This window comes from Thamnophis elegans, chromosome 9 (assembly GCF_009769535.1).
Source record: "Thamnophis elegans isolate rThaEle1 chromosome 9, rThaEle1.pri, whole genome shotgun sequence".
Taxonomy (NCBI): domain Eukaryota; kingdom Metazoa; phylum Chordata; class Lepidosauria; order Squamata; family Colubridae; genus Thamnophis; species Thamnophis elegans.
In genome coordinates, this window is record NC_045549.1 from 31,973,805 (window position 1) to 32,000,418 (window position 26,614).

General features: G+C 42.2%; 1 protein-coding gene across 6 annotated transcripts; it reads right to left on the reverse strand.

The window, feature by feature from the left end:
* Positions 1-557: 557 nt before the first annotated feature.
* Positions 558-26,174, reverse strand: LOC116512902 (interleukin-15-like). 6 transcript variants are annotated; one of them, XM_032223582.1, is made up of 8 exons: positions 25,595-26,174; positions 19,836-19,935; positions 7,560-7,632; positions 7,187-7,346; positions 6,603-6,684; positions 5,930-5,968; positions 4,727-4,870; positions 558-1,391 (listed from the first exon to the last, which is right to left on the reverse strand). In XM_032223582.1, the coding sequence occupies exons 4-8, from the start codon at positions 7,270-7,272 to the stop codon at positions 1,257-1,259; spliced, it is 486 nt and encodes a 161-aa protein (XP_032079473.1). In that variant the 5' UTR covers positions 7,273-7,346; positions 7,560-7,632; positions 19,836-19,935; positions 25,595-26,174; the 3' UTR covers positions 558-1,256. The 6 variants fall into 6 exon arrangements, with proteins under 6 accessions (XP_032079473.1, XP_032079469.1, XP_032079472.1 ...); XM_032223578.1 differs by having other exon boundaries at positions 7,476-7,632; positions 25,595-26,171; XM_032223581.1 differs by lacking the exon at positions 19,836-19,935.
* Between the last annotated feature and the right edge of the window lie 440 nt (positions 26,175-26,614).

Genomic DNA, 26,614 nt, shown 5'->3' on the forward strand with positions numbered 1-26,614 from the left:
AGGAAAGAGGGAATGGAGCTGTTAGAGGTGGAGCCTGGGCCATCCATCAGTCCTCAGATGGAGAGTCAACAGCCTCCAGGTCTGGAGGTGGCTGTTGAGGAAGAGGAGGAACAGCTGGGTCCAGTGCCTGATACACAGATGCGCAGAAGGCAGAGGAGAGGAGAGCAGTGGAAATCCTTGGGACGGAAGAGTTACTGCTGCTAGCGAAACTCCACACTAGCTTTGGGGATAAAAGGCAGGGGGCGGAGATGAATAGATATGGCAGACAACTATTCATCTCCCTGCTGGACAGACTTGTTAGCCTGCGGTGAGAGAGAAACTTTTTGCCGGGGCTGTTGACACTCCTAATTAAGGAATCATTGATTTAACTTCAGAGGGTTTGTTGAGTTTGGGGAGCTGGATAAAAAAAATAAAATCCATTTCTACATTTTTATCCAGATTCCCTTAACCATGTCACAGATTTGTACTGAAGGGTTACTAAAAAACTGGGAAAGGTTTTAAATGATGATGCCTACATAATTCTAAATCTTAACACTATAATTATTTATCTTATCATAATTTCTGTATACTCCTTTTGCATTTTTTGCCCTTTTCTTGTATAAGCAGGTTTGAATTGCTACATCTTTGTAAATTACCAGGTCTTTGGCTGCTATGCTATTCAGCATGTCTGGATTTCATGAAGTCCATTTCATGACTTCAATGACAATTGTGTGTGTGTGAATCTGCACTGATTTTTTTCACATTTTCAGTCACTGTCCAAAGCCAACTCTATCCCCATGTTCTCAATTTCCTCCTCTTTGGATTCTCTTTCTCTTTTCCAGCATTCCAGTATATAAAAGTGATCTCCTCTCTTGAAGCAGAAAGCAAACTCCTCTTAAAATTGGCACATAGGTGTCGTTCAGCTAATTTAGTTACAGGTAGTACTTGTTCAGCTATCCCAACTGGGACCCACAATTGTCATTAAGCAAAGTAATTGCTAAGTGAAAATTCAACTGTGCCTATGATCTTACTTAAATTTCCTTTGCTGTACAGACCCATGAAACTCGTAAGTGCAAGGATTGGTTGCAAAGTTACTTTTTCATAATTGTAATCACAAATCGTCACTAAACAAATCAGTCACTAAATGAGGACTACCTCTACTTCAAACTCCCAGAAGGGAAGAAAAAAAAGAGAGAGAGATGGGATTAGGCTGACCATTCAGAAACTATCTTTTCAAGGACGAAATAAATTATGTCTTCCAGCTTCAATGGAGTATCTCAGTGCACAACTTTCATTTTTTTCTTCTCTTCTTGGTTGATCCGCTGTATAACAAACCTGAAGCCTGTTATAAAGTCTGAATATTTTTTTTCTTTATATGTTTCACATCGTTGGCAAGTCTGTGTGTCTGTGTTCTTCAAAAATGAAAGATAGGGGAAAGTACAATAAGCAACATGCTGAAGTAAAGACACATGGTATATGTGACATAGATTCCTGATAAAAAGATTTCTATTACAGTTAGAGTTTTAAAAAATATTTTTTTAAACCTGCAATATGAGATCCAAAACCATCTTTGTGAGTAGATGAATACAGGTAGTCCTTGACTTATGACCAGAATTGAGCTCAACATTTATGTTGTTAAGTAAGATATTGGTTAAGTGTGTTTTGCCCCACTTTATAGCCTTCCTTGACTCAGTTGTTAAGTGAATCACTGCAGTTGATAAGTTAGTAACCAGGTTGTTAAATGAATCTGGTTTCCCCATTGACTTTGCTTGTCAGAACATTGCAAAGGGTGATCAAATGATCTTGGGACACAGCAACCGTCATAAATATGAACCAGCTGCCAAGCATCTGAATTTTGATCATATGACCATGGGATGCTGCAAAGGTCATAACTGTGAAAAATGGTTGTAAGTTCCTTTTTTTTCCATTCCTTTGTAACTTTGAACAGTCACTAAATGAACTGTTAAGTGGAGGAGTACCTGTACCAAAATATTGAAATTCCACATTAGCAGAGTTCAGTGACTACGTTTTTCTTTCTCTTTCACTCTACTGCAACAAACAGACAATCCATTTTATAGCTATTAATATATATATATATATATATATATATATATATATATATATATATATATATATATAAAGCTAATAGCTATAAAATGGATATATATCTATATCTATATCTATATATCTATATCTATATCTCTCTCTCTATATATATATATACTTAAAGTCACAACCCCTGGTATGCCCAAGTATGGGAGGAAGGTCACACTTCCACTCTCTGTCATTAGGCTCGTCACAAGAGACCATCCAGACAGAAACCCAATATTTTTTACTGTTGCCTTTTTTGCATAAATATAACAAACAAACAAACAAACAAACAAACAAACATACATACATACATACATACATACATACATACATACATACATATATATAACTTGTTATTTTAATCCTGTAGCCACTTGCAACCTACAATTTAAACCTAAATGTTTAGGCTTGTCTAGTTTCTTACACCTTTAGACATTCTTCTGCAATTTACTCCTATTATCAATTCAATTCATTCCTGAGATCCTCTTAAAACAAAGTTGGACATTGCCGATGAACTAAATATAGTCTGAAGACCTTTTAGTTAATGTATTGAGTAGTACAGGAATGTTGGAAGGAGAGGGTTGTGGGGGCAGGATATTTAATTCACAAATCACTTCAATGTTGTTCAACCTATAAAATATGTCAACTTTACAAAGGGAAAAATGTACTGCCCCCACTCTGTTCTTTGGAAAAATATTTGTTCTCCTTCTCCATGGACCGTCTGCTCTGTTGCATGGGTATCGCAGAGAGGAGAGGAAGCAGAGATTTTTATAGTTGTGTTGTGAAGCCACTCTTTCACAGTGCTCCAACTATCAGCTTCCAGACAGAGGGCAGACAGATTTAATCAACGTCTTTTATCAAGTATGATCTTCAGCTCATAGCAAAAGGCAGGTGGATTATTTCAAACCTCTCCTTGATGTTGAAGAGAAAAATGATTTGCTTTTTAAAAACTAGGGCTGAATCTGGGGATCAATAATGAGAAGAAAAATGGTACACTATCCATTTTTTGCAGAAACGTCAGAATTAACTGACTAGAGTATACTGGCTTCAGCTATTAAATATAGATAATACGCTAGTATTTCATGTACTTTGTTTGAAGACTAGGACATGCAAATTCTTGAATAAGTTCTATTTTTTCAGTTTTTGAATCATGCCAATTTTCTTTGGTTTGTTACACTAGGTTGTTACAGTAGAACTTTCCTAACTTTCCTTTCTTTAAAAGAATGATAGAAATCTTTTATCTTTCCATCTCCAGCCTGAGACAGAGGCAATAATATTAAGGATGCCACAACATCCTGCTCTTAAAAATTAAAGTAAAGGCTCTCTGTGGACTTTATTGTCAGTAAGAAAAGGGCCCATCTTATAAAGGGAAACATACTCAACTTCCTTGGAAATGACAAAAATATCATAACTTTATCTCTGATGTGTGGCATTCAGACATGCCAACCAGTGGTGGGTTTCTACCGGTTCAGACTGGTTCGGCCGAACCAGTAGTAATTTGGCAGCCTGGGTCGCTGGAACTGGTAGCAACCCAGACCTGCCACACCCCCAAACTGGTTCTCCTGGCGGTGCTGTAGGCACTGCCATCTTGTTTTTGCTTTTTGCGCATGCATAGAAGAATTTTTATAGTACTGCACATGCGCGCGCAGTGCAAATCAAGTTCACACGCTGCGCAACCACAAGTGAACTGGCAGTAGCAGCTGCCGGAACCCACCCCTGATGCCTTCTGAAAAATCTAAATTATGTTAGGTGTGCCTACAACGTAATTTTATTGGTTATGTAAATAATAAAACAGTATACATGGAACTCCCTGCAAAGCATTAGCAGCTTACTGAGCAATCATATTTTTCGGACTATAAGATGCACCAGAGTATGATGCACCAAGACTTCAAAGAGAAAAACAAGGGAAAAAAATAGTTTTTGGCCTCCACGTGTACAGTTTTTGCTCTCTCTACCCCCAGGAGCACTCTGCAGGCCTCCCAAGCCTTCTGTGCGTCCTATTTTTTTGTGGAAAATGGTTGAAAAATGGGCCTGTTTTTGGCCTCGCAAAACCCCCAAGAGTGCTGTTTTTGCTCTCCCCAACCCCCAGGAGCACTCTGAAGGCTTTCCAAACCCTCTGCATGCCCTGTTTTTGCCAAAAATAGATGCGCGGGTGGGGTTTTAGGAGGCCAAAAATGGCCATATTCGGTTTATAAGATGCACCAACATTTCCACTCTCTTTTAGGGGGAAAAATGTGTGTCTTATACTCCAAAAAGTATGGTACCTTTGATCTACTACATTACAGAGACAAGACAAAGGCATGACATAGAAAAGTTTTTGATAACCCATCTGGGTGACATTATTTCTTCTTCCTACTGGGCCAGCATCTTTGTGATTTGGTCAGTGAATTTTTTTAAAAAATGGTTTACTGGTCCATTGGTCTCTGTCTGATTCTTCCTCTGTTGCCACTAAAGGTCAATTCAACTTGCTATGTACATTTTCTTTCAAGGGGCTTTAAGCATTCCATATATGTGTGTTTGTGGGGGGAAGGAAGTATCTTCTACTAACATATCTGACAAATGAGTTGAGTAATTTTTTTAATGAATAGAAGATTTTACAAACTCCTTGTACACCAGTTCAGTGTGCAATGTGTAGTTTAACCCAGATTGGACTTACCATTTCAATGGGTAGAAAATTTGTAAGAAGTCTCATTATACGGTTCACACTATTATGAAATTTTTGACCCTCAAATTTAGATTCATGCGACACTACATTCATCTCAAGTTGAAAGCATTTTATCACTGATAGATTACAATGACTCTAGAAAAAACAAAAGAAAAAGAAAAAACAATAGATTTGTATAAATATGTAAATATTTCTAGCCTCTTTCAGACATTACATTTTGCATATATTATATTAGAAGTGGAGAAGTTATGCTCAGGTGTGTGTGTGTGTGTGTGTGTGTGTGTGTGTGTGTGTTGCTGCTATGTATTGATTACAATGGTGCACAAAGTCTGGAGAGATTGAAGTTCAGTTTTTCACTTATCATTTAAATCTTCTTAAGTTATAATGTACAATTACATGAATGGACTTTAACTATATTCATTTATTAATAAAACCAATTCAGTCTAAACATTATGTTCTACAATTACATATGATTGAAATAAAATATAAAATATTATGATTTTCTACCATCTAATTAATTTTAATTAATTACAGTCTGATAAATATGCTAGCATAGCTCATAAATTCCCTATGTGAGAGTTCTAAAGCTTGGGTGCAGTTGCTGAATTTTTTTTTAGTTCCAACCGGACCTATTTCTCTTATAACTGGAACAGACAAAATTGCTTATGAAAATAATCTAAACAGGCTGGCAGATGTACACAGAAAACTAGGACCATAAACAAACCAGTACAGTTTCTACAAGTAAGCAGCAGGCTCTTGAAAGACACTTCCAGTTAATAATCTGATTCTCACATTGTAGACCATGTTTCAGAACACTTTCAAAGAATATCTCCTAGAACAAGGATCCCCAACTCCCAGTCTGTGGATCAGCATGAGTCTGGGGCATGCCAGAAACTGGGCCGCACAAACAAGCGAAGCCTCAACCGCAGGATGAAGGCAACACATGAAACCACACCGTCTCTGGTCCGGGGGAAAACTTCTCTCCACAGAACCGGTTGGACCTTACTGCCCAAAAGATTGGGGGCCGCTGTCCTAGAATCCTGCTGTATTCCATAAACAGTGAAATATGATAAGATGCTATTATATGTAGAACACTGTGTAGCTGTTCTAAAAGGTTGGTGAATTGCAGATTTTAAACTGTCTACAATATATTTTAAGAACTATTCAAATTTCTGAAAAATAAAACATACTCACGGGGTAATCTAAATCTGCAGTATATAAATAGGCATCGATCTAAAAAAAGAAAATTGTTATATAATCAGCAGTTTTAAACATGTTTTTCCTCAAAGCATAAGATTAAAAATCATTTAAAAATTGCTCTGCATGTTAAGAACATTAAGCATCTAGAGAGGATGATCTGGGAACTGTTAAAATGAACAGTAATATTTAATTTCTTCAAACAATGTACATTGGATAAGGCTAAAGGGTTTTTGTTTCAACAAATCTGCCTTACAATAATTGTAGAATCAAAGTTTAAACATGATTGTGGAAAAAGTATGGTATATATTTTCAGTTCAATTAGAAATGCTTTGAAGTTTAAAATGTCTTCAGAGAATATAAAATAGAGAGATGAAAAAACTAAAATCAGTCATGACAGATATACTCAAATATTGTCAAGAAATAACCCAAAGGTATTTTTTTCAAAAGGCAACTGGACTTCCTTTGAAGATGTTTCGCTTTTCATCCAAGAAGCTTCTTCAGTTCTGACTGAATGGTAGAGAATGGAATAAAAAAAACACCTTTGGGACAACCATGATCTAGATGACTGAGAATCTTCATAGACAAGACAGGAAGTAAGTTAAAATAGTACCAATATATTGGACGTTTGGTTATGTGGACATTTGTATTCATTTCTATTTTAAGTTACCTCAGAGCTGACTTCAATCTTTTCCAAGTCCTTTAGCACGGCTTCCAAACGTTCGATGGCTTGTGTATATAGTAGGTGTGAGCTTGTTTGAAATAGAAGAGTTAACACAATAAAACTATCAGAATACTTCAATGGTATCATAAAAACAGTAAACCATATTTCAAGCATTAACCATAAAGAAACATGTATGATCTCTAATGCATTGTGAAATTGTATGTTAAGTTCAGAGAGGGATTATTCCAGCCCTAGTATTTTCTATATATAATATGCATTTTTCTGAGATGTTTGCCCATAATATCATTTCATTTTAAAGAGTGAAGTTGGGTTAGCAATAGTGCACCATTCTGCTTCTAAGATGCTTACAATGGGGGAGAGGGGTTGGGGAGGAGAAGAGGATTTGGACCAGAATGGGGTAATCATTCATCTGAATTTCTAGAGAGGAACAAAGCATCAAGAAAACAGTACACTTTTGCACATATTACAAATGTGCATTTTATTGCACAATTTATACATTACAGATATGAATGTGCAAAGTGATGGATACCCAATAGATTAAAAAAAAATCAGTACTTTCCTTGACTCACCTCAGAATAAGGTAAAAAACCAGAAACTTATTTTTCAGATTTTCAGGAAACTGAAGGACAGATTTCAGCACAGCTTCAAAGACCATGATTCCCTTCTGAAATATTTCTTGCCCCCATACTCGAAGAGACTTAACAAGCAGTGAGGAATACAATCCTTTTCCTATATGTTGCATGTGTTTAAAAATATTACAAATTTAAACATATGTTTATTATATAAATATAATATTATAAAAAACAAATATCACTTGTATCACTGTAACCATTACTGTAATTCTAATTAATTACTCACTCCTGGCATTAGCCTCTCATTTATTAAGAATCCTCCTGATGCAGAAATTTCAATTTCCAAAATTCTCAGCCAGCATGCTCTTACATTTTCTGGGAACTGAAGTCCATATACCGTATCTGAAAGTCACATTGGCTTGGAAAGCTGCACTAAAGTGTACCTGAAAATTAAATGATGAATACATATTTGTCCATAATGTTGTTATCCATGATATATTTCATGCTCATGATGACTTTGTTATGAAATAACTAAAACAAAAGACCACATTTATTTCTTCACTTAGAAATAATCAGTGTGATTCATCATCACTGTGATTTGCATGGATTTTTTATAACATTCAAAAAGTCTGAATTAATATTTTTTACAAAACAGATGCTGGAAAAGTAAAACCTTCTACTGATAGTATGGAAACATTATATAAGGATAATAAATTAACATTAGAATCCATTCATCACAAAAATGTTGAAAGAGAATATAATTTAGTATTATGTACTTTGTAAAAGGGAATGATTTCTTAAATGTTTGTATGCAGCAGCCTAATAACGGTGGGATACAAATTAATTAATTAGATAAATAAATAAGTGGGATAATAGTAATCATTGTCATCTATTTAAAAATAGAAATGCGGATTTTCATATTTTATTTTACATTAAGCATGGAGTTTTTTCATTAACTTTATTTCAAATAAAAACTTATGTGAGTTTCAACTAGGTCTTTATTATTATCTTTAATTGATATTAGTTATATTCACACTTAATTGATATATCAGGTAAGAGGAACTGAATTTTTTTCTTCATATTAAATTCTTTTCCTATGGCAAGCCTTATTTACTTGATTAATCAACCATAAAGCCAGCAGTTCAAATATTGGTTCACTATCTTAAGAAATGACATTTGATTTGTTGACAATACCAATGCTCCAGATATGAGAAGAAGTAAGAATAGTCTATTCTCTTGAACAAGCAGACAAATTATTAATGATGATTATATTCCAAGGGGAATGGGATATTTTTGTTGTTCTGATATTTCAATTGCCATATTCTGCAACAATGGCACTGGCATGAATTATGATTAGATGAGGAGATGCAGCATTTATGATGATTCAAGACATCAGTTTTTTCAATGGTTTCAACTTCATGAAAACGGAGGAAAAGAGTTATAACTATAGGAGACAATGTGTGGTAAAAAAATACTGTGCCCATGATTAGAATATCTTCACCAGGAGCTGCAGACTATAAGGCTTGTGTGTTAAGTTGAGCAACAGGGATTAAAAGGACTTTGGGTGTCCTGCTTGAGTCCTGGATGAATTTCTCCTGAGGTTCCTACAGAGATCAATTCCCTGGTCTGGTTTGTAATTACTTCACATACTTATACTCAGAGGTGTCTATTTCCAGGTCTGATTTTAGGATCTTATGGGTTTCTATGACAACTGTGTGCTTGTCCAAATATCTAACCCGAGACACACACTCAAATGGACACACTCTTGTTCTCTCCTTTAAATTGAAGTGTGATCTAAGTATGGAAGATTTTATATTGAATTTTTTGTCATCACCAGACCATTTCCTAATATAGATGGGAATAATAGTGACACATTATCATCATCATTTTCCTATCCACTGTATATGATAGGCATTTCCACTAAGCACTAGTTTGTTAACAAAATCATTGAAATTCATTGTAATCTTGACTTCACAGGCTAAATCAATAGATTCTAAAATAAATTTTGCAATATATTTTAATATAATTTTTATTCAGAATTTTAATTGTAATAGTAATTAAATAATTAATTAAAAAACTAATTAATTAGTTTTCTAAAATAAAACTAAACCAAGGGAAAGAAAATAGAATGGAAAGTAGAAATAAAAGGTTCAGAAAAAAAAAGAAAAAAATAAGACAAAACAAAGAATATCCTAAAGGGAGAAAGATAATTATATAAAGAAGTAATTTCCAACCTTCGTGCCAAGTACCAACAATTTAATAACTCTTCATCCCCTATAAAGTTAAACAAGTTACTTTTCATCTCACATCCCACCGGTTGTCTATAAGCAAATCCATAACATCAACTTTTTAATCCCAGTGTCAGCAAGTGTCCATTAAAATATGTCACTAAGTGAGACAGTTGTTAAGTGAATTTTGCTTGATTTCTTGCCAGAGAAGTTGAGTGAATCACTGCAGTTGTTAAATTAGTAACATGGTTGTTAAGTGAATCTGGCTTCTCTGCTGATTTTGTTTGTCAGAAGATCACAAAAGGTAATCACAGGATCCCAGGATATTTCAATCACAAGTATGAGTCAGTTGCCAAGTATCTGAATTTTGATCACATGATGATGGGGATGCTACAATGGTTGTAACTGTGAAAAGCGATCATAAGTCACCTTTTTCAGTGCTGTTGTAACTTCAAACTGTCAGTAAACTAACTGTTGTAAGTTGAGGACTACCTGTAAATAATTTTAAAATACTGTAAATGTCCATATACACAAACTTTACAAGCACAAACTGCCATATTACATACAATCTAAGGGCTACTTGTTCTGAGTCGTATAAATTATTACCTGCTAACATATGGCCAGATAGATTCCATCACTGCATACTAAATGTACTAGTGAAGACAATTGCATACGTTTTTGAGAAAGGATGTTGGTTTTACCTGAACGTCTCTTTTCGGAGGGGAGGAGGGAGTGGTCACGTGTGGGTTTTATCTTAGCCTGATTGGTCCAAGACTGAGAGCAAAGTTATAAATACTGGTGCCTGTCCACTCCTGGCCCAGATTCTCGAAGATGAACGGTACAACTGAAACAACAAAAACAACAACACAACAAACCCCGGGAATGCCCGGGCCCTCCCCTTGGTCCCAAACAACAGAACTCAGGGCGGGTTGTGATCACTCCCTCCTCCCCTCCGAAAAGAGACGTTCAGGTAAGACCAACATCCTTTTTCCAGAGTGGGAGGAGGGAGTGATCACGTGTGGGACATACCCAAGCTAAAGTCCCAGGGAGGGAGAGTAAGAACCACTAGGGCCGAAGGGGAGCCTCAGCCACCACCCCCTACAAAACTCTCCGACCGAAGGACGCGTCCGTAGACGCGAAAGCATCCAGACGATAATGCCAGATGAAAGACGTCGGGGAAGCCCAAGTGGCCGCACGACAGATGTCCTCAAACGGGGCCCTCGTGGCCCACGCCGCCGTGGTCGCGGCACTCCTGGTAGAATGAGCCATGATCCCCGACGGGGCCGTCCGACCCGAGGCTGTGTAAGCCTCCACGATGGCCTGACGCAGCCAACGGCCAATGGTAGCCGAAGACACCCTAGACCCCAGCGACCCTGGCTGGAAGGAGACAAACAGGGCCTCCGACCTACGGACCTCACTGGTCTGCCGGAGGTAGATCCGCAGAGCGCGGCGGACATCTAGCCGATGTCAGAGACGTTCCCTGTCATTGGAAGGGCCCGGGCAAAAGTCGGGCAGGACGATCTCCTGGGCCCTGTGAAAGGGAGTATTTTACCTTCGGTACGAAGGCCGGGTCAAGGCGAAGGACCACCCTATCCTGATGAAAGTGACAGAGGTCATCCCTGGAGGACAGGGCGCTTAGCTCAGAAATACGTCGGGCGGATGTAATCGCCACCAGGAATGCCACTTTCAGCGACAAGAAGCGTAAGTGAACTGAGCGGAGGGGCTCAAACGGGGCTCCCGTCAATGCCCTGAGGACCAGGGGAAGATCCCACGTGGGGAACCTGTGAACGGGGGGAGGCCTGAGATTAGCCGCCCCTTTCAGGAAAAGCTTGATCAGAGGTAACTGGGAAAGGGAAGAAGACCCCACCCACCCCCAGGACCGAAGACAGAGCCGCCACCTGGCGACGCAAGGTATTCTGCGAAAGCCCGTCCTCAAGACCTTTCTGAAGGAAATCCAAGACGTTGGGAATGGTGGCCCTATCGGGAGAAATGCCCCTAGGAGAGCACCATTGGACGAATGCCACCCAGGTGGAGTTATAAATGCGGGTCGTCGACGGACGCCGATCCGCCTCGATGATGTGAATGACCCCGGAAGACAGATGAGCCTCCCTCAGAAGCCGCCGTTCAAGAGCCACACGGTCAGCTGTAGGCACTGAGGCTCCGGGTGAACCAGAGCCCCCTGCAGCAAGACCACCTCCCCCTGCGGAATCCTCCACGGGGGAGCCACCGACAGCCGTACCAGGTCCGCGAACCAGAGCCTCCTGGGCCAAAACAGGACCACCAGAATGACCAGGGCCCCCTCCGCCACCACCTTCCTGACGGTCTCCGGGATGAGGGGAATGGGAGGGAAGGCATAGAGAAGGCCCGGGGGCCACCAGCTCCTGAGGACGTCCGTGCCCTCCGCCGACCTGGACTGGAAATGGGTGAAGAACCGTGGAAGCTGGGAGTTCTCGGGAGACGCAAACAGGTCCACCAGAGGAGACCCAAACCTTTGGCAGATCTTCCGGAACAGCAACAGGTGGAGTTGCCACTCGCCGTTTTCCAGAGTCGCTCGACTGAGCCAATCCGCCTGGACGTTGGAGAGTCCTGATATGTGTTCCGACACCAAGGACTGCAGGTGTCTCTCCGCCCAGGAGCCCAGCTGCAGAGCCTCCAGCCAGAGTGCCTGCAAGTGGGTCCCACCTTGACGATTGATGTGTGCCTTGGTGGCAACATTGTACGTCAGGAGGAGCACATGACGCCCCTCCACCGAGGACCGGAAGTGACGCAGAGCTAGTCGCGCAGCCTTCAGCTCCAGCCAATTTATGTTGTGGAGGAGGTCCAAGGCCGTCCACCTGCCCTGCACCATCCGGGAGCCCACCAGGCCCCCCACCCGAACAGACTCGCGTCCGTGGTGACGGTCACCCTGTCCGGCTCCCAGAAGCAGCAGCCCCGCTGAATGGCTGGGGAGAGCCACCACGCCAGAGAGGCGCGGACCCCCGCCGGGAGACGGAGAGTCCGAAGAGAATTGCTCAGCCGCCCCCTCTGAAAGGGGATGAGTTCCCACTGAAGGGGCCGGAGATGAAGCCTGGCCCACGGAACAATCCCTATGCAAGAGACCATCTTGCCCAATAACTGTGACAGAGAGAGGATGGAAGTGAACCGCCTTGCGCTAATGCTCTCCGCCAGACGACGGAGGCTGTCCTGCCGTTCTTGAGACAGACGCACCACCCCCAACCTGGAATCTATGACTGTTCCCAGATGCAGAATGCGGGTGGAGGGAGAAAGATGACTCTTGGTGAAGTTCACCGAAAACCCCAGGCTTTGAAGGCTCCGAATAGTGAGCTGAAGATCCGAGACAGCCTGATGAAGGGACCCCGCCTGAACCAAGACATCATCTAAATAGCATTGGAGACGAACCGGCACAGACCACAGATGAGCCGCCAGAGCTGTCAGAACCTTTGTGAAGGTCCGCGGGGCCGAGGCCAGGCCGAAGGGAAGAGCCCTGTACTGGTAGTGGCGGGACCCGTGAGAGAAGCTCAAGAACCGGCGATGAGCGGGCAGGATGGGAATGTGAAGATAGGCCTCCGTGAGGTCCACTGAGGCCAGGAAGTCCCCTTTCCTGATGCCCTGAAGGATAGACTTGAGGGATGACATTTTGAAGCGCCTGTACACCAGGAACTTGTTCAGGCGCTTGAGGTCTAGAATTGCCTCCAGCCCCCCGTGCTCTTCGGAACCACGAAGAGTAGTGGCCCAGGCCTCATTCCCCTAAAGGAACCGCCTTCACTGCCTGAATTTCGAGGAGGTGGGCGATCGCCTGAACCATCAGGCGGCGGCGCTCCCGACTCTGAGACGGAGGGAACGACCGGAAGAGGTTTGGAGGAGTGGAGAGAAATTCTAACCTGAGCCCGTGAAGAACCGTGGCTCGGACCCAGGCGTCCGACATGACCTCGTCCCACCGATCCGCATAGAGGGAGAGGCGGCCGCCGATGGGACGACTCGGGTTCGAGTCACTTTCCTCTGCGGTAGGGACGGCTTCCTCCTCCATGAAAGGGCCCCCAAGCCTGGCCCTGGAAGCGATTCCTGTCCTGAAAGGACTGTCCGGAGAATTGTCTATCAGCAGGGAAGGAAGAAAAGCGTTTGTTATAGCCATAATCAGAAGCCCTGTACCTTTGCCTACGGAAAGGACGTGACTTAGCCTCGGCCTTCTTAGCCGTGGAAGGAAGGACCTTTTTCTTGTCCTTATCGTCTACAAGAATGGGAGTAAGGGCCTCCCCGAAAAGATTGGGCCCTTTAAAGGGGGCCGCCGCTAAATCCCATTTCGCCTTGTTGTCCATCTGCCAGTGATGCAACCAAAGAAGCCTACGAGAGGTGACAGAGGTGGCTAAGGCACTGGAAGCAAACTTCACCATATCCAGGGTTGCATCAGCCGAGAACTGGCAGGCCGCCATGATCTTAAACAGATCCTGGTGGATCCGGTCGTCCTGGATAGGGATGTGCTCCTGAAGCTTCTTAAGCCACATGACAGTGGCACAGTTAAAGTAGGAAGCCGAGGCCGCAGACTTAATAGCCCACGCCGTGGCGTTAAAATTCTTCCGCAAGGTAAGCTCTGCACGCTTATCCTCCGGTTTCATCTTATCCACCGCGTCGCCCGACACCACCGGGGAGGAGGAGACTAGGGCGGCCACCGGGGTGTCAATGGCTGGCAGCTGAGTAGCCTGAGCAAAGGTCTGTTCTACGTTATAGTGCCGGCGGTCATTACTGCCAGGAGCCGAGAAGTTGGAGGGGCGAGCCCACTGGTTAGTCAAAACCTCCAAAAACAGGGGAGGAGCAGGGATCTCCTCCTTGTTGGTGGCCGTAGTGGAAAACATGGCCATGTCAGGATCCCTAGGGGGGGGCACTGAAGGGTCCCCGGTCCCAACCTTAGTGGTCTGCCATGCCTTGTCCAAGAGAATTTTAAACATGGCCGGCACAAAGAGGCCCTTGGAAGAAGGCTCATCAGAAAGGGCTGTATTCTCATCATCCGAGAAGCCCATCTCCTAGGGAATCTCCCCCCCCCAAGAACGAAGCCTCACTGACCATGGAAGGAGAGGAAGTTCGATACTGAACCCTGCCTAGCCACCCATGCTTAGAAGAAAAGGAGCCCTTGTCTCGCTGGGCAATGCCCCGTGTAATGGCTGCAGAAATAAGTCTTTTAATTCCTTCAGGAAGATTATCCAGATCCTCCACATCCCCATAAACAGAACCAGGCCCCTGGGGAGCCAACCTCTGGAAGGAACAGGGGCCCCTGGACGTACCCTCCATCGGATCACCTGCAGGGGATAGAGAACGCCTCCTCCTAGAGTAGGCCCGAGACCTGCCAGGGGAGCTTGAGGAAGAAGCCGGGCTAAACCCCCTAGGGGAAGATCTGCTGGATACAGGCCCAAGGGGAGACCTGGACCTGTCCTGGGATGAAGGCCTGGCCGACAGGGCTTGCCTCTCCGTCCTCTCAAAGGTCTTCTCCAGTGCCCTATACCGCCTGGCCTCCTCCCTAGTGGAGGACCTAGAAGGGCGCCTAGTGACCAAGGATCCCTGGGGGGGAGCCCCCTGCCCCACCTCCTGATCCAGGGCCTCCTCACCCCCAGTTGGGCCCACCACCTGGCCCTGGGGAATCTCCACCCCCTCGTCCATAGCCAACTCACATGTCCGACGAAGGGGCTGGAACACAGGCCTCAAAGTCCCACCGGAACCAGGGCCTATGGGTCTGTGGGGAAACTCAGGCCCAAAGCCTCATGCAAGGCCTCACCCCCAAGGTAGGCCAAAGCAGGCCCCGCGCACGTGGTGACCACCAAAATGGCCGCCGGAACCCCGTGCGCGGGCAAAAAGGCCGGCAAGATACCAGTGGCTCAGCCGGGCTTCCAGGAGCCAGCGCCGCGCTGAATCGGGTCGGGGGGAGCCACGCGGCACTCAGGCACATTCTCCTCACCCCCGCACGGCCCCCACAGCAATTTAAAATGAAAAGTGGCGGAGCGGCAGCCGCCCGAGCCAATCAGCTGTAAGGCGGGTGGCTCGCATGCTCCACGTGGCGCTGAAGCCGCTCCTGCTGCCGCTGCTGCACAAAGAGCTGCTTGGGAAGCAGCTGAAGACCGGAGCTGGCACCCCCGCGCTCCCGGGGATAGGGCTGAGGCTCCTGGCCCGCGGGGGGGAGACCAAAACGCCCCACAGGGCCCTCCCCCAGCCGCCCGAGGCAGAGATCTGTCCCTTGGGGCCGCAGCAGTAACAATTTGGAAGTTTGAAATTTTTAAAGTGCCCAATTAGCCAAATGGAAACCAGATCGCAAAAGGACTAAAACAAAGGAAAAAAATCCTACCTAAACACCTATCTAACAGTACTTGGACCAGACTGAGAGAATCTGGGCCAGGAGTGGACAGGCACCAGTATTTATAACTTTGCTCTCAGTCTTGGACCAATCAGGCTAAGATAAAACCCACATGTGACCACTCCCTCCTCCCACTCTGGAAAATGTCTGGAAAGCTAATAAAGTTCCAGACGATTAGAAGAGAACAAATATCACCTTCAAAAAGGAGCATGAATCAGGAAACCCACCTATCAGCTTGACATTTATTTTAAGCAAGATCCTTGATTCATAAATGATCAAGCAGTGCATTTGTGTACGCTACAATGAGGTTCTACAATTAACCAGAATCAATCTGAGTTTGTTGCTCACAAATCATGCTATTCTAATCTTAACTCCTTCCTTACTACTTTAGGACAGCAGGGAATTAGGGGGTAGGGACCTAGCAGAAAGTATACAAAAGTGCACAACAAAGCCTTCATGATATTCTCAATAATATAAATATAGATTAGATTACGGTATTATTAACTGCACTTATAATACAATACAATAGCAGAGTTGGAAGAGACCTTGGAGGTCTTCTAGTCAACCCCCTGCCTAGGCAGGAAACCCTATACCATTTCAGACAGATGGCTATCCAACATCTTCTTAAAGACTTGCAGTGTTGGAGCATTCACAACTTCTGGAGGCAAGCTGTTCCACTGATTAATTGTTCTAACTGTCAGGAAATTTCTCCTCAGTTCTAAGTTGCTTCTCTCCTTGATTAGATTCCACCCATTGCTTCTTGTCCTACCCTCAGGAGCCTTGGAGAATAGTTTGATTCCCTCTTCTTTGTGGCAACCCCTGAGATATTGGAACACTGCTATCATGTCTCCCCTAGTCCTTCTTTCTCTTAAACTAGACATACCCAGTTCCTGCAACCGTTCTTCATATGTTTTAGTCTCCAGTCCCCTAATCATCTTTGTTGCTCTTCTCTGCACTCTTTCCAGAGTCGCCGCATCTTTTCTACATCGTGGCGACCAGAACTGAATGCAGTGTTCCAAGTGTGGCCTTACCAAGGCATTATAAAGTGGTATTAACACTTCACGTGATCTTGATTCTATCCCTCTATTTATGCAGCCTAGAACTGTGTTGGCTTTTTGGGCAGCTGCTGCACACTGCTGGCACATATTTAAATGGTTGTCCACGAGGACTCCAAGATCCATTTCACAGTTACTATTATTGAACAAGGTACCACCTATACTGTACCTGTGCATTTCGTTTTTGTTGCCTAAATGTAGAACCTTACTCTTTTCATCATTGAATTTCATTTTATTAGATAGTGCCCAATGTTCAAGTTTGTCAAGATCCTTCTGTATCTTGGGAGTGTTGGCTATTCCTGCCAGCTTGGTGTCATCTGCAAATTTGATGAGTTCCCCATTTATTCCCTCATCCAAATCATTGATGAAGATGTTGAAGAGTACTGGGCCTAAAACAGAGCCTTGGGGTACTTCACTGCATACTTCCCTCCATGTAGATGCAGTTCCATTGAGGACTACACGTTGAGTGCAGTTGGTCGGTCAGCCAGTTACGAATCCATCTGGTGGTGATGCTGTCTAACCCACATTCTTCTACTTTATCTAGTAGTAGGTTATAATCTACCTTATCAAATGCCTTACTGAAGTCCAAGTAAACTATATCGACGGCATTCCTCTGGTCCACTAATTTGTCACATTATCAAAGAATGCAATAAGATTAGTCTGGCATGATCTGTTTTTGACAAACCCATGTTGGCTTTTGACTATTACTTTGTTTGCTTCTATGTGTTCGCTAATTCATTGCTTGATTATTTTTTCCAGAATCTTTCCTGGTACTGAGGTCAGGCTGATAGGAGTTTCCTGGATCTTTTTTTTTTCCTTTTTTGAAGATCGGAACCACATCAGCTCTTTTCCAGTCCTCTGGTAGTTCCCCGGTGTTCCAGGATCTCTGAAAGATATAATTCAGTGATTTTGAGATCTCGTCTTCCAGTTCCTTCAGAACCCTGGGGTGTAATCCATCTGGTCCTGGTGATTTGAACTCGTCTAGGGTAGACAGGTGCTCACTTACTGTTTTCTTCCCCATTTTAATTTGTGTTCCTAATCTGATTTTTGTGGTCTTGTAAGTCTGGACGAAGGACGAGGCAGGAGGCAGTCTGAGGTAAGAACAGCTTCGTTTATTGCAGAACATTCAACTATGTACACAAGTAGCAGTTCAGCACCTTCCCTGCTTGACAGCTATTTGTACGGAGCTGTCAAGCAGGGAAAACCAATAGGCACGCCCCTAGCTGCCCGCGCTTAGCCAAGCCGCGTCTTGGCCAATCAGGATACGGCTTGGCTTGTTGCTGGCCGCTAGGTCATAAGTCGAGGACTTACAAATATTCAACAGTTTTTGATAGGTCGGACTGTTTTATCCCTTTGTGTAAAGACAGATGCAAAACATGAGATAAATAGTTCTGCTTTCTCCCTGTTGCTTGTCACCTTCTTACCACTTTCTCCCAGCAATGGACCAATTGTTTCTTAACTTTTTTCTTGTTTTTAACGTGTTGGAAGAAGCTTTTCTTGTTAATTTTTACTTTTGTGGCAAGCCTTTATAGTTCACAAGAAGTCATCAAAGTGTGATATTAAATAACTTTACTTCTGGCAAGGAAGCAAACTGCCATTGAGTTCTGCTCTGGTCCTGTGCTAGTCAACAGATTTTTTTTAAAAAAACTAATGGCTTAGCAGAGTAAGCTGAAGAGACACTTTTGTAGATTATTCAAAACTGGGAGGAACAACTAATTTTTCTGATGAAAGAGCAAAGATTACAGAAGAGCTAATGAGACTTCAACAGTGAGCTGAAATAAGTAGAATGAAACTTTAACAGGAAAAATATAAAGTTTTGCACTTGAGTCTGAAACATATAAGATACAAGCACAGGATGGGAAAGGCCTGCTTGGTAATATGTATGAAAGAATCTGGATGCCTGGGTTGTCTTCAAGTTAAACATGAGCCACTAGTGTGATACGGGTGCTAAAAAGGCAAATGATATATCAGAGAGAATTAGTAAGAACAGAATCCAGAACATGTAAAGTAAATGTCCTACTGTATCAATCCCAAATTGAAGTATTGTCCAGTTTCAGGTACCCTAAGGAAAGTGGCACGTTGGAGCATGATCAGAGCAAGTCCACAACATGGTGAAGGACAGGGGTGGGTTCCAGCTGCTGCTACTGCCGGTTCACTCAAGAATGTGCTGTGTGGGCGCGCTTTGTGCGCGCACACTTGATGCATACTATGTGTGCACATGCAGTACTAAAAATGCCTCTGTGCATGCGCAGAAGCAAAAACAAGATTGCAGCGCATATGGCGCTGCCGAGAGAACCAGTTCAGTGGCATGGCAAGCCAAGTTACTACCTACTCGGCCGAACCGGTCCAAACCAGTAGGAACCCACCTCTGGTGAAGGACCCAGAAAACAAATTCTGACAAAATTAAAATATCTGACTGTTAAATATAGAGAAAAATAATTAAATATGTTAAATATATTATGATAAATTATTTTCAGTATTTTGTTAGAAATCATGGCTGCCAATGGATAGCGGAAAGCAGAAGGGATTTCCTTTTGCAAGAGTTTGTCTTAGAATTATCTGTGTTTACATAACCAAAGAGGTTTGTTTTTTTTAAAGCCTATAGTTGGTGTTTGATTTTTTGGGATAGTACAAGTAGTTTCCTTTGTGAGGATTGGTCGTAAAGTTACTTTTTCATCACTGTTGTAATTGTGAGCTGTCACTAAATGAGGAAGTCATTAAACTTACAAATATTCAATCAAAGTTATGATGGCACTGAATGAATGGTGGTTATGTCCAGTCCTCAGAATTTAGGCCATCCAGTACCACCATGATCACATGATTGCAATTTGAGCACTTGGCAGCTGAGTCACTCTTATGACCAGTTTGCAAACTTGCCTGCCAGCAGCCTTGCCATGCCTCCCTTCCACCCTCCCTGTATCTTCCTTACACCTCTGCATACTCTTTGTGTCCCTCATACACTCCCTCGCCCTTCCAAGTCTTGCCACACCACTCTTGCCCTCATCCCCATATAAAACCCCACTTACCTATTTGCCAACCTGCTTGCAACAAGCCACCTGGATTTGCGACTTTCTGTCAGCTTCCCTACTGACATGGTTGTGGACAGTCAGCAGGAAGTTGCCTCACCTAAAGACCACAGGATTTTTTAAACAATGACAGCCCAGACTGCTGGGATTGCCATTGCTAAGCAATGCAGTTATGTTTTATGGTTGCATCATTTTGGTCCCAATTGCCACTTTTGATATTGTCTTATATGTGGGATCAAAATGGCAGTTTGGGATGAGTTGAAAGTCTAAGCACACTTACGTGCATACTTTCTATCCGAGAGTGAGGCTTTCTCCTTACAAAATGTCTAACGTTAACCCTGCCAACTTTTGGATTACTTAAAAGATAACAAAGCATTTTAAAATGCATAATCAAAACACAAAGGAGAAACAAAACCTACAATTTGTTACAAATCCTCTTTTTCTCAAATATATGACACTTGGCAGTTAGAATTAATTTAATCCTAAATGGATATTTCTTCACGAGAAACAATAGCTTTTTGTGTATGTTAAGTAAGTCCTTTATTTTACAGTGAACTATTGTCTAAATTACTCCTCGTGCATTATATTAAGATTCATAAGCAACATATTTGAGACAAAAGAAGCCATAAGGGATATCTGGTGTCATTTCATGAAACCATTTTTGATTGCTAAAAACAGCTTCTGTAATTTCCTTCCATTGTTTTGTGTTTTTATATTGCTAATAAATATAGCAATTGTTTCCTCTGTCTAATAAACACTTTAAAAAATACTACTGGCCCGCTTTTAGCACATAAAATAAAGCAGAAATTCAATTTGCAGCACATTTTTTGTGGGTTAACATACACCAAGAAATTTGTGAAAGTCAGCAGAAATATTTGAGAGTCTATCACTTGTCAGGAGGAAATAGATATATTTAAATCATCATCTATCCTGACAGCTTATTACCAGCAAGTAAGTAAGATTGTGTGCCATTACAAACCCTTGTGCTGTATTTGACGTTACAAATGACATTGCAAAAGATTCAAGTACATTTCCAATGACAAAAGAATGACTGCTTAAAGGTGCTGATTTATAATGACTTTATAAGAGCAACAACCTCCACTTGAATAGCTCAACAGTCACTTCTAGGAAATACTAGTAACAAAGAGCTGATTTTGACCAAGGCAGTACTTCCCCCTCTTTTTATTTAATTCTATACAATTATCTCTACGCAGAGTCACACTGGCTGTAATAATGTCCAATCAGAAACACTTAAAGTGAATTCAGAAGATTATTTTTGAACAAAATATATAGCTCATGCTATAAAGGTTATTTAACATATGTTACCTAAAAATGAGGCCATCTTGGTTTGTTATTTTTTAGACTTTTCAATGTACATATTAGTTTTAACTTTGTTTTTTTATTTTGTATTAATTTTTCTTTTTTCTTTTAATCTTGTATCTGGTTATTTTTCCTTTCTCTTTATATAATAAAAGCATTTTTAAAAATACAGGAGAGATTGTTTAAAATTTACCTGCATTAAGTACTACCTCTCCCCCCCCACCCCCGCCAAGATTGCGAAACCTAAGAGCAGAGAATTTCTTTATCTGAAGCAAAACTGTATTATTTGCAACAGGTAAAAGGAATAAAGAATGGAGAAAACAAGTTAAACAATTCAAGACATCCCATTGTGGACTTTCATCCTTTTTGACCCAGCAATCAGGTGTCACTGAATTGTGTAAGAAGATATCTGCACAAACAGGCAATTTTCTAATGCAGACGTTTGGCTTTTTCTATCTTTCTATCCATATCATAATGGAACTCCAAATGTTTAATGTTCTGTATATTTTAAATTCCTCCAGTTTTCTCTTGGACTACCATGCATTTAAACAGAAGAAATACAGAAGAAATATGAAAAGTACACAGCATGCAACTTAGTTTATGTCAAATTTTCCCCTCAGTTTGTGAATTTTTTTGAAGAGTCAGCTAAATGTTTTACTTCAATAATTAAATTCCTTGTGAATTCCATTAGATTAAAATCACTTATAAAAAATTTAACAAACCTATTAACTGGGATGGGTCAAAAGGTATAGTTATGTCTCCACAATAATAGAAAAATGTACGGTATATTAAACAAGTACAGTACGAAATTTTGTTAATGCATTCATACATTTTTGCACAATCCTATACTTCCACAAGGGCTCAGTGGCTAAGATGCTGAGCTTGTCGATCAGAAAGGTCGACAGTTCGGCGGTTCAAATCCCTAGTGCTGCATAACTGAGTGAGCTCCCATTACTTGTCCTGGCTTCTGCAAACCTAGCAGTTTGAAAGCACATAAAAAATGCAAGTAGAAAAATAGGAACCACGTTTGGTGGGAAGGTAACAGCGTTCTGTGCGCCTTCGGCGTTTGGTCATGACAGCCATATGACCATGGAGACAACTTTGGACAGTGTTGGCTCTTCAGCTTTGAAACGGAGATGAGCACTGTCCCCTAGAGTCGGGAACGACTAGCACATATGTACAAGGGGAACCTTTACCTTTACCTTATACTTCCACATAACAATAATTCCAATCTTTTCTCAGCACATTGTCTTTTATAGTAGGATATTTTTTCTTCAAAATAATTAACTGAAAAATCTATTGAAAAGTAAGAAGTGGACAAGAGTTTGGAAGGGCTGAAGAATCTCAAGCATAAATAATTTTGAAGGTTAGCCAATTTGAGAAGGGTGGGTTAAGAATGCCGACCTAGTTAAATTTAATGTCTCAGCAGGCTTCCCCCACCCCTTTATCCAGTTCTCACATCTCCTGAATCATCTCTGCCCTGTTTTCCTCTGTTTCTGTTTTTTTCTTATCATTCCAGTGAAGCTAATTTTTCTCTATTCACCCTGCCATCCTATTTTTCCTTCCTGTGCATTTGTCTGGGTGCAAGTGATTTGTCCATATATATGAGAGACTGCTTGAAACACAGAGAGAGGGAATCAACTACAGATAATCCTCAAATTTATGTTGCCAAGTGAAAAACCTGTTAAGTGAGTTTTGCCCCACTTTACAACTTTTTCCTGCCACATGTATTAAGTGAATCACTGCATTTGTTCAATTGATAACATGGTTGTTAAATGAATCTGATTCACCATTGACTTTGCTTGTCAGAAGGTTGTAAAAGATGATCACATGATCCCGGGACACTGAAAACGTCACAAATGTGAGTCAGTAGTCAAACATCTGAATGTAAATCATGTGACCATGGGGATGCTGCAAAGGCCGTAAGTGTGAAAAATGTCATGTTACTTTTTTCAGTGCTACTGTAACTTCAAACAGTCACTTTCCGAACTATTGTAAGTCGAGGACAGTGGTGGGTTTCAAATTTTTTTAGAAACTCTTCTGTAGGTGTGGCTTGCTTTGTGGGAGTGGCTTGCTGGCCATGTGACTGGGTGGGAGTGACTTGGCAGTCATGTGGCTGGGTGGGTGTGGCCAACTTGCAAAATGTGGTAAAACTCACTTAACAATGCTCTTGCTTAGCAACCAAAATGTTGGCTCAGAAACTCTGGCATTTGAAGCACGCAAGTCTTAAAGCTGTCAAGTTACAAGACCCTTGCAGCCCTAACCCTTCAGAAAAAAAACCCAGAGGTGTACAAACTTGACAGCTTTAAGACTTGTGGACTTTAACTCCCAGAATTCCTCTTATTGCTCTTCATCTTGATGATGTGGGGATGGGCGGGGGGAGGGAGCTGGAACTGGTTCTAAACGGCACTGTAGATTTGTGGAACCTCTTCCAGGAACCCCTGGTTGAGAACTACATGGTGTCCTATTATAATTACTATTAATATTTTGCCCTGTCCTGCCCTTTTTTGAAGCACAGTCTTTAACAAGTAGATGTGCACAAATCCATATATGTATTCATGTGTGACATATACAAACATTTTATTGGGTGGGTAATCTCAAGGCTAGGCTGGGAATACTGTATATGCATGTCTATATTTTTTTTTCTTCTTGTTTTTTCTTTCTTCAGGGTCATTTTCCTTTTAGGATAAATAGAATACATACACATTTATATATTATATCAACCCCATGACTGTATCCACTATATTTATATCCGTGTAATGTTATAGGATCCAATCTAGATAGGTCAACAGGATAAGAAGTTTTGTCCTCCGAGCGTTCAGAGTCATACTGGAGCCCATCGACAGGAAACTTCTGTGTACTTTGGACTGTTCTGTGTGTGGTGTCTACATGATGCCTGTTGTGTGTAGCTTTTAAAATGTAGATTGAGGAGTTGATGGCTAGCTATTAAGTAGTTGGATGTTGTTTCCTTGTGCTGCTAAGCCTTACCTCCTAAGTATTTGATAAGCTGGGGGTAAATCAGCACTCCTGTTAATTGAGGAGGGGCCTGTTTTTCTCAGGCTTGAATCACTTTTCTGGCTGTTTTTGTGCCATCCGATCCAACAACATCATTATGTATTGTCTTCTGGACTAGTTATTAACTGGGGAAGCTTAATTACATTTAATAGTGCCCTCTTCAAGGTCAAAGAAACATCTACTCATGCATAAAATAACCACCTTATATTGGGAGAAGTAAGATCGCTGATTTCAACAATGCTACTGAGAAGTTCAAGTCCACACAACTTAAGTTGTCAAAATTGGCAGGCAGAACTAAGAGCACAGAACTTGGCAAGCATCAGCAGGGCCTTTTCTGCAATGGCTCCACTGACTGCTAATCTCCAAAAAGACCCTCAAAATTCATGTATTAATTGTAATCTTCTCATCAATTGTTTCTATTGGGACAGAATTCTTAAAAATAATTATTGCATAATTATTGCTTCAAACACTCCTTGAAAGAGATCAAAAATAATACACAGTGCAACATTCCATATCTATGGAATTAATCCCTATATTTTAAAATATACTTTATAACTGTAATTTACCTAATCACATTTTATGGCTACAAAAAATATTTTAAGCCTTAATTTTGAATTCATCATCTGCTTGTTCTTATTATACAATAGCTGCCACTATGCCTGACTCTTTACTCAAAATAAAAGATACAGTGTTATTAGATATCTGCAAATTGCATTTTGGTTAAAAAATTAAAAGCCATCTCTGTTTAAATTAGGAAAATCGAGGAGTGATAACTGGTCAGTAACCCAATTCCAAATTACTAGCTTCATCGTTGCAAGGACTTTTCTTTTAAAAAGCACAACTGACTTTTGAAAGTCATCGACCAGACAGAAACTTTACCATGGGAAACCGGGAATGCCAAAATCAGCAGAAATAGAGGGAGAGAGGGGAACGACGACGACAGAAGCGAGAATTTCCGAAAAACAGCCGCCCTACTGAGAATTAAGCTTAGTGTAGTTATTATAATTTAGTAATGTTGACAAGCCTTGAGCGGAAAAGAGAGGAGGGGAGGAGGGGAGGAGAGAATGAAAAAGAGGCAGCGGATAACAGAATTGCACGGCGGATTGATTTTTAAACAGTCAGATTCAAGCAAAGGCTTGGAAACACCAATCGATTATAGCGACTGTCTGCTACACTTAGGGGAGGCGGCAATATCCCATGGGAATTTGCTTCTTTCTATGAGCAATGAAACTACTCGCCTTCCTGCTTCCTCTTCCCGTCCAGTAAAGAATAAGAAAGAATAAGAAAGCCAGCACCGCAATTGCGGCGTTGCTGCCGAGATATCGCTTGACCCACACCAGTCATGCCGTCCGCCCCTCTCCTTTCGCCGGCGTTAGTGCACCAAGAGGGAGAAAGAGGGAGAAGAAAAAACCAGGGGGATATACCTGCCAAGCAGCAAGCACGCAGCAACCTCGGAGTCTAAACGGGCGAGTCCACAGCATGCACGCCCGTCCGAGACAGGGCATAAAAAGGGAAGGAAAGGCAGGGAGGAGACGACCGGAATCAGCCCCGTTTTGGCCTCCGGCTTGCACGCAAGCGACTCCCCTGGCGCAGGGTGGGGAAAGGCTTTGTTGACTGGTTCGAGACGCGGAGAATCGGGAGGTGCCACGTGCTGCCGCATAATAAATCGCACCAATTCCGCCCAAAGTTTTTTTTAAAAATGTTGCTGCGGGTATTTATACAACGCGCGTCCAAAACTTTCGCAATGCCTTCCTCTCCCCCCCCCCCCACGCCTCCTTGGGGAAATATTTTGCCGCCTGAAGGGTACAGTTGCCGCAAGGCCGGGCAGAGAAGCAAAGACTGTTCCCATCGGAAGCAAAAGAGCCCTTTGGCTCTTTGGACCTGGAGCCCTTTGGCCCTCTCCCGACCGGCGGTGCAGCGAGAAATGGGCGTAGTCGAAACACGGGACCCGCAGCCAAGTTCATCCTCGATGACAGCTAATTTCAGGGAGCGGGGGCTGTGGCAAAAGAGCTGCAGGGTCAGTCGATCCCACAATTCACAACTGGGTAAATTATAAACCACAGATTTTAATCCTATTAATTTTTAATCGTATCAAATTTAGCTATAACGTGGCCTTATCTCCTTTTTTTCCCCCTGAGCCTGTTAAATTCTGGTCCCTAGTGATAGTGAGTTAAATGCATTCTGGACTGGATTTCGTATTGTGCAATTTGTGGCATGGACTCATTTTAAATGCCATAAAATATCATCCAATCAATTTCTGAGCCTTTCCTTTTTCTGTCAGGAAGAATTGGACCAAAGCATAGCTAATGCTGCCTCTGGACGGCATAGGTAATGCTGTCCTCTTGGACATCACTTGTTTGAGGTAATATAAAATCCTTCTTTTGGTCTCTAGACTGTAGAGCAGCCTTGCTCAATTGTGGCAACTTGAAGATGGAATTGAAGGG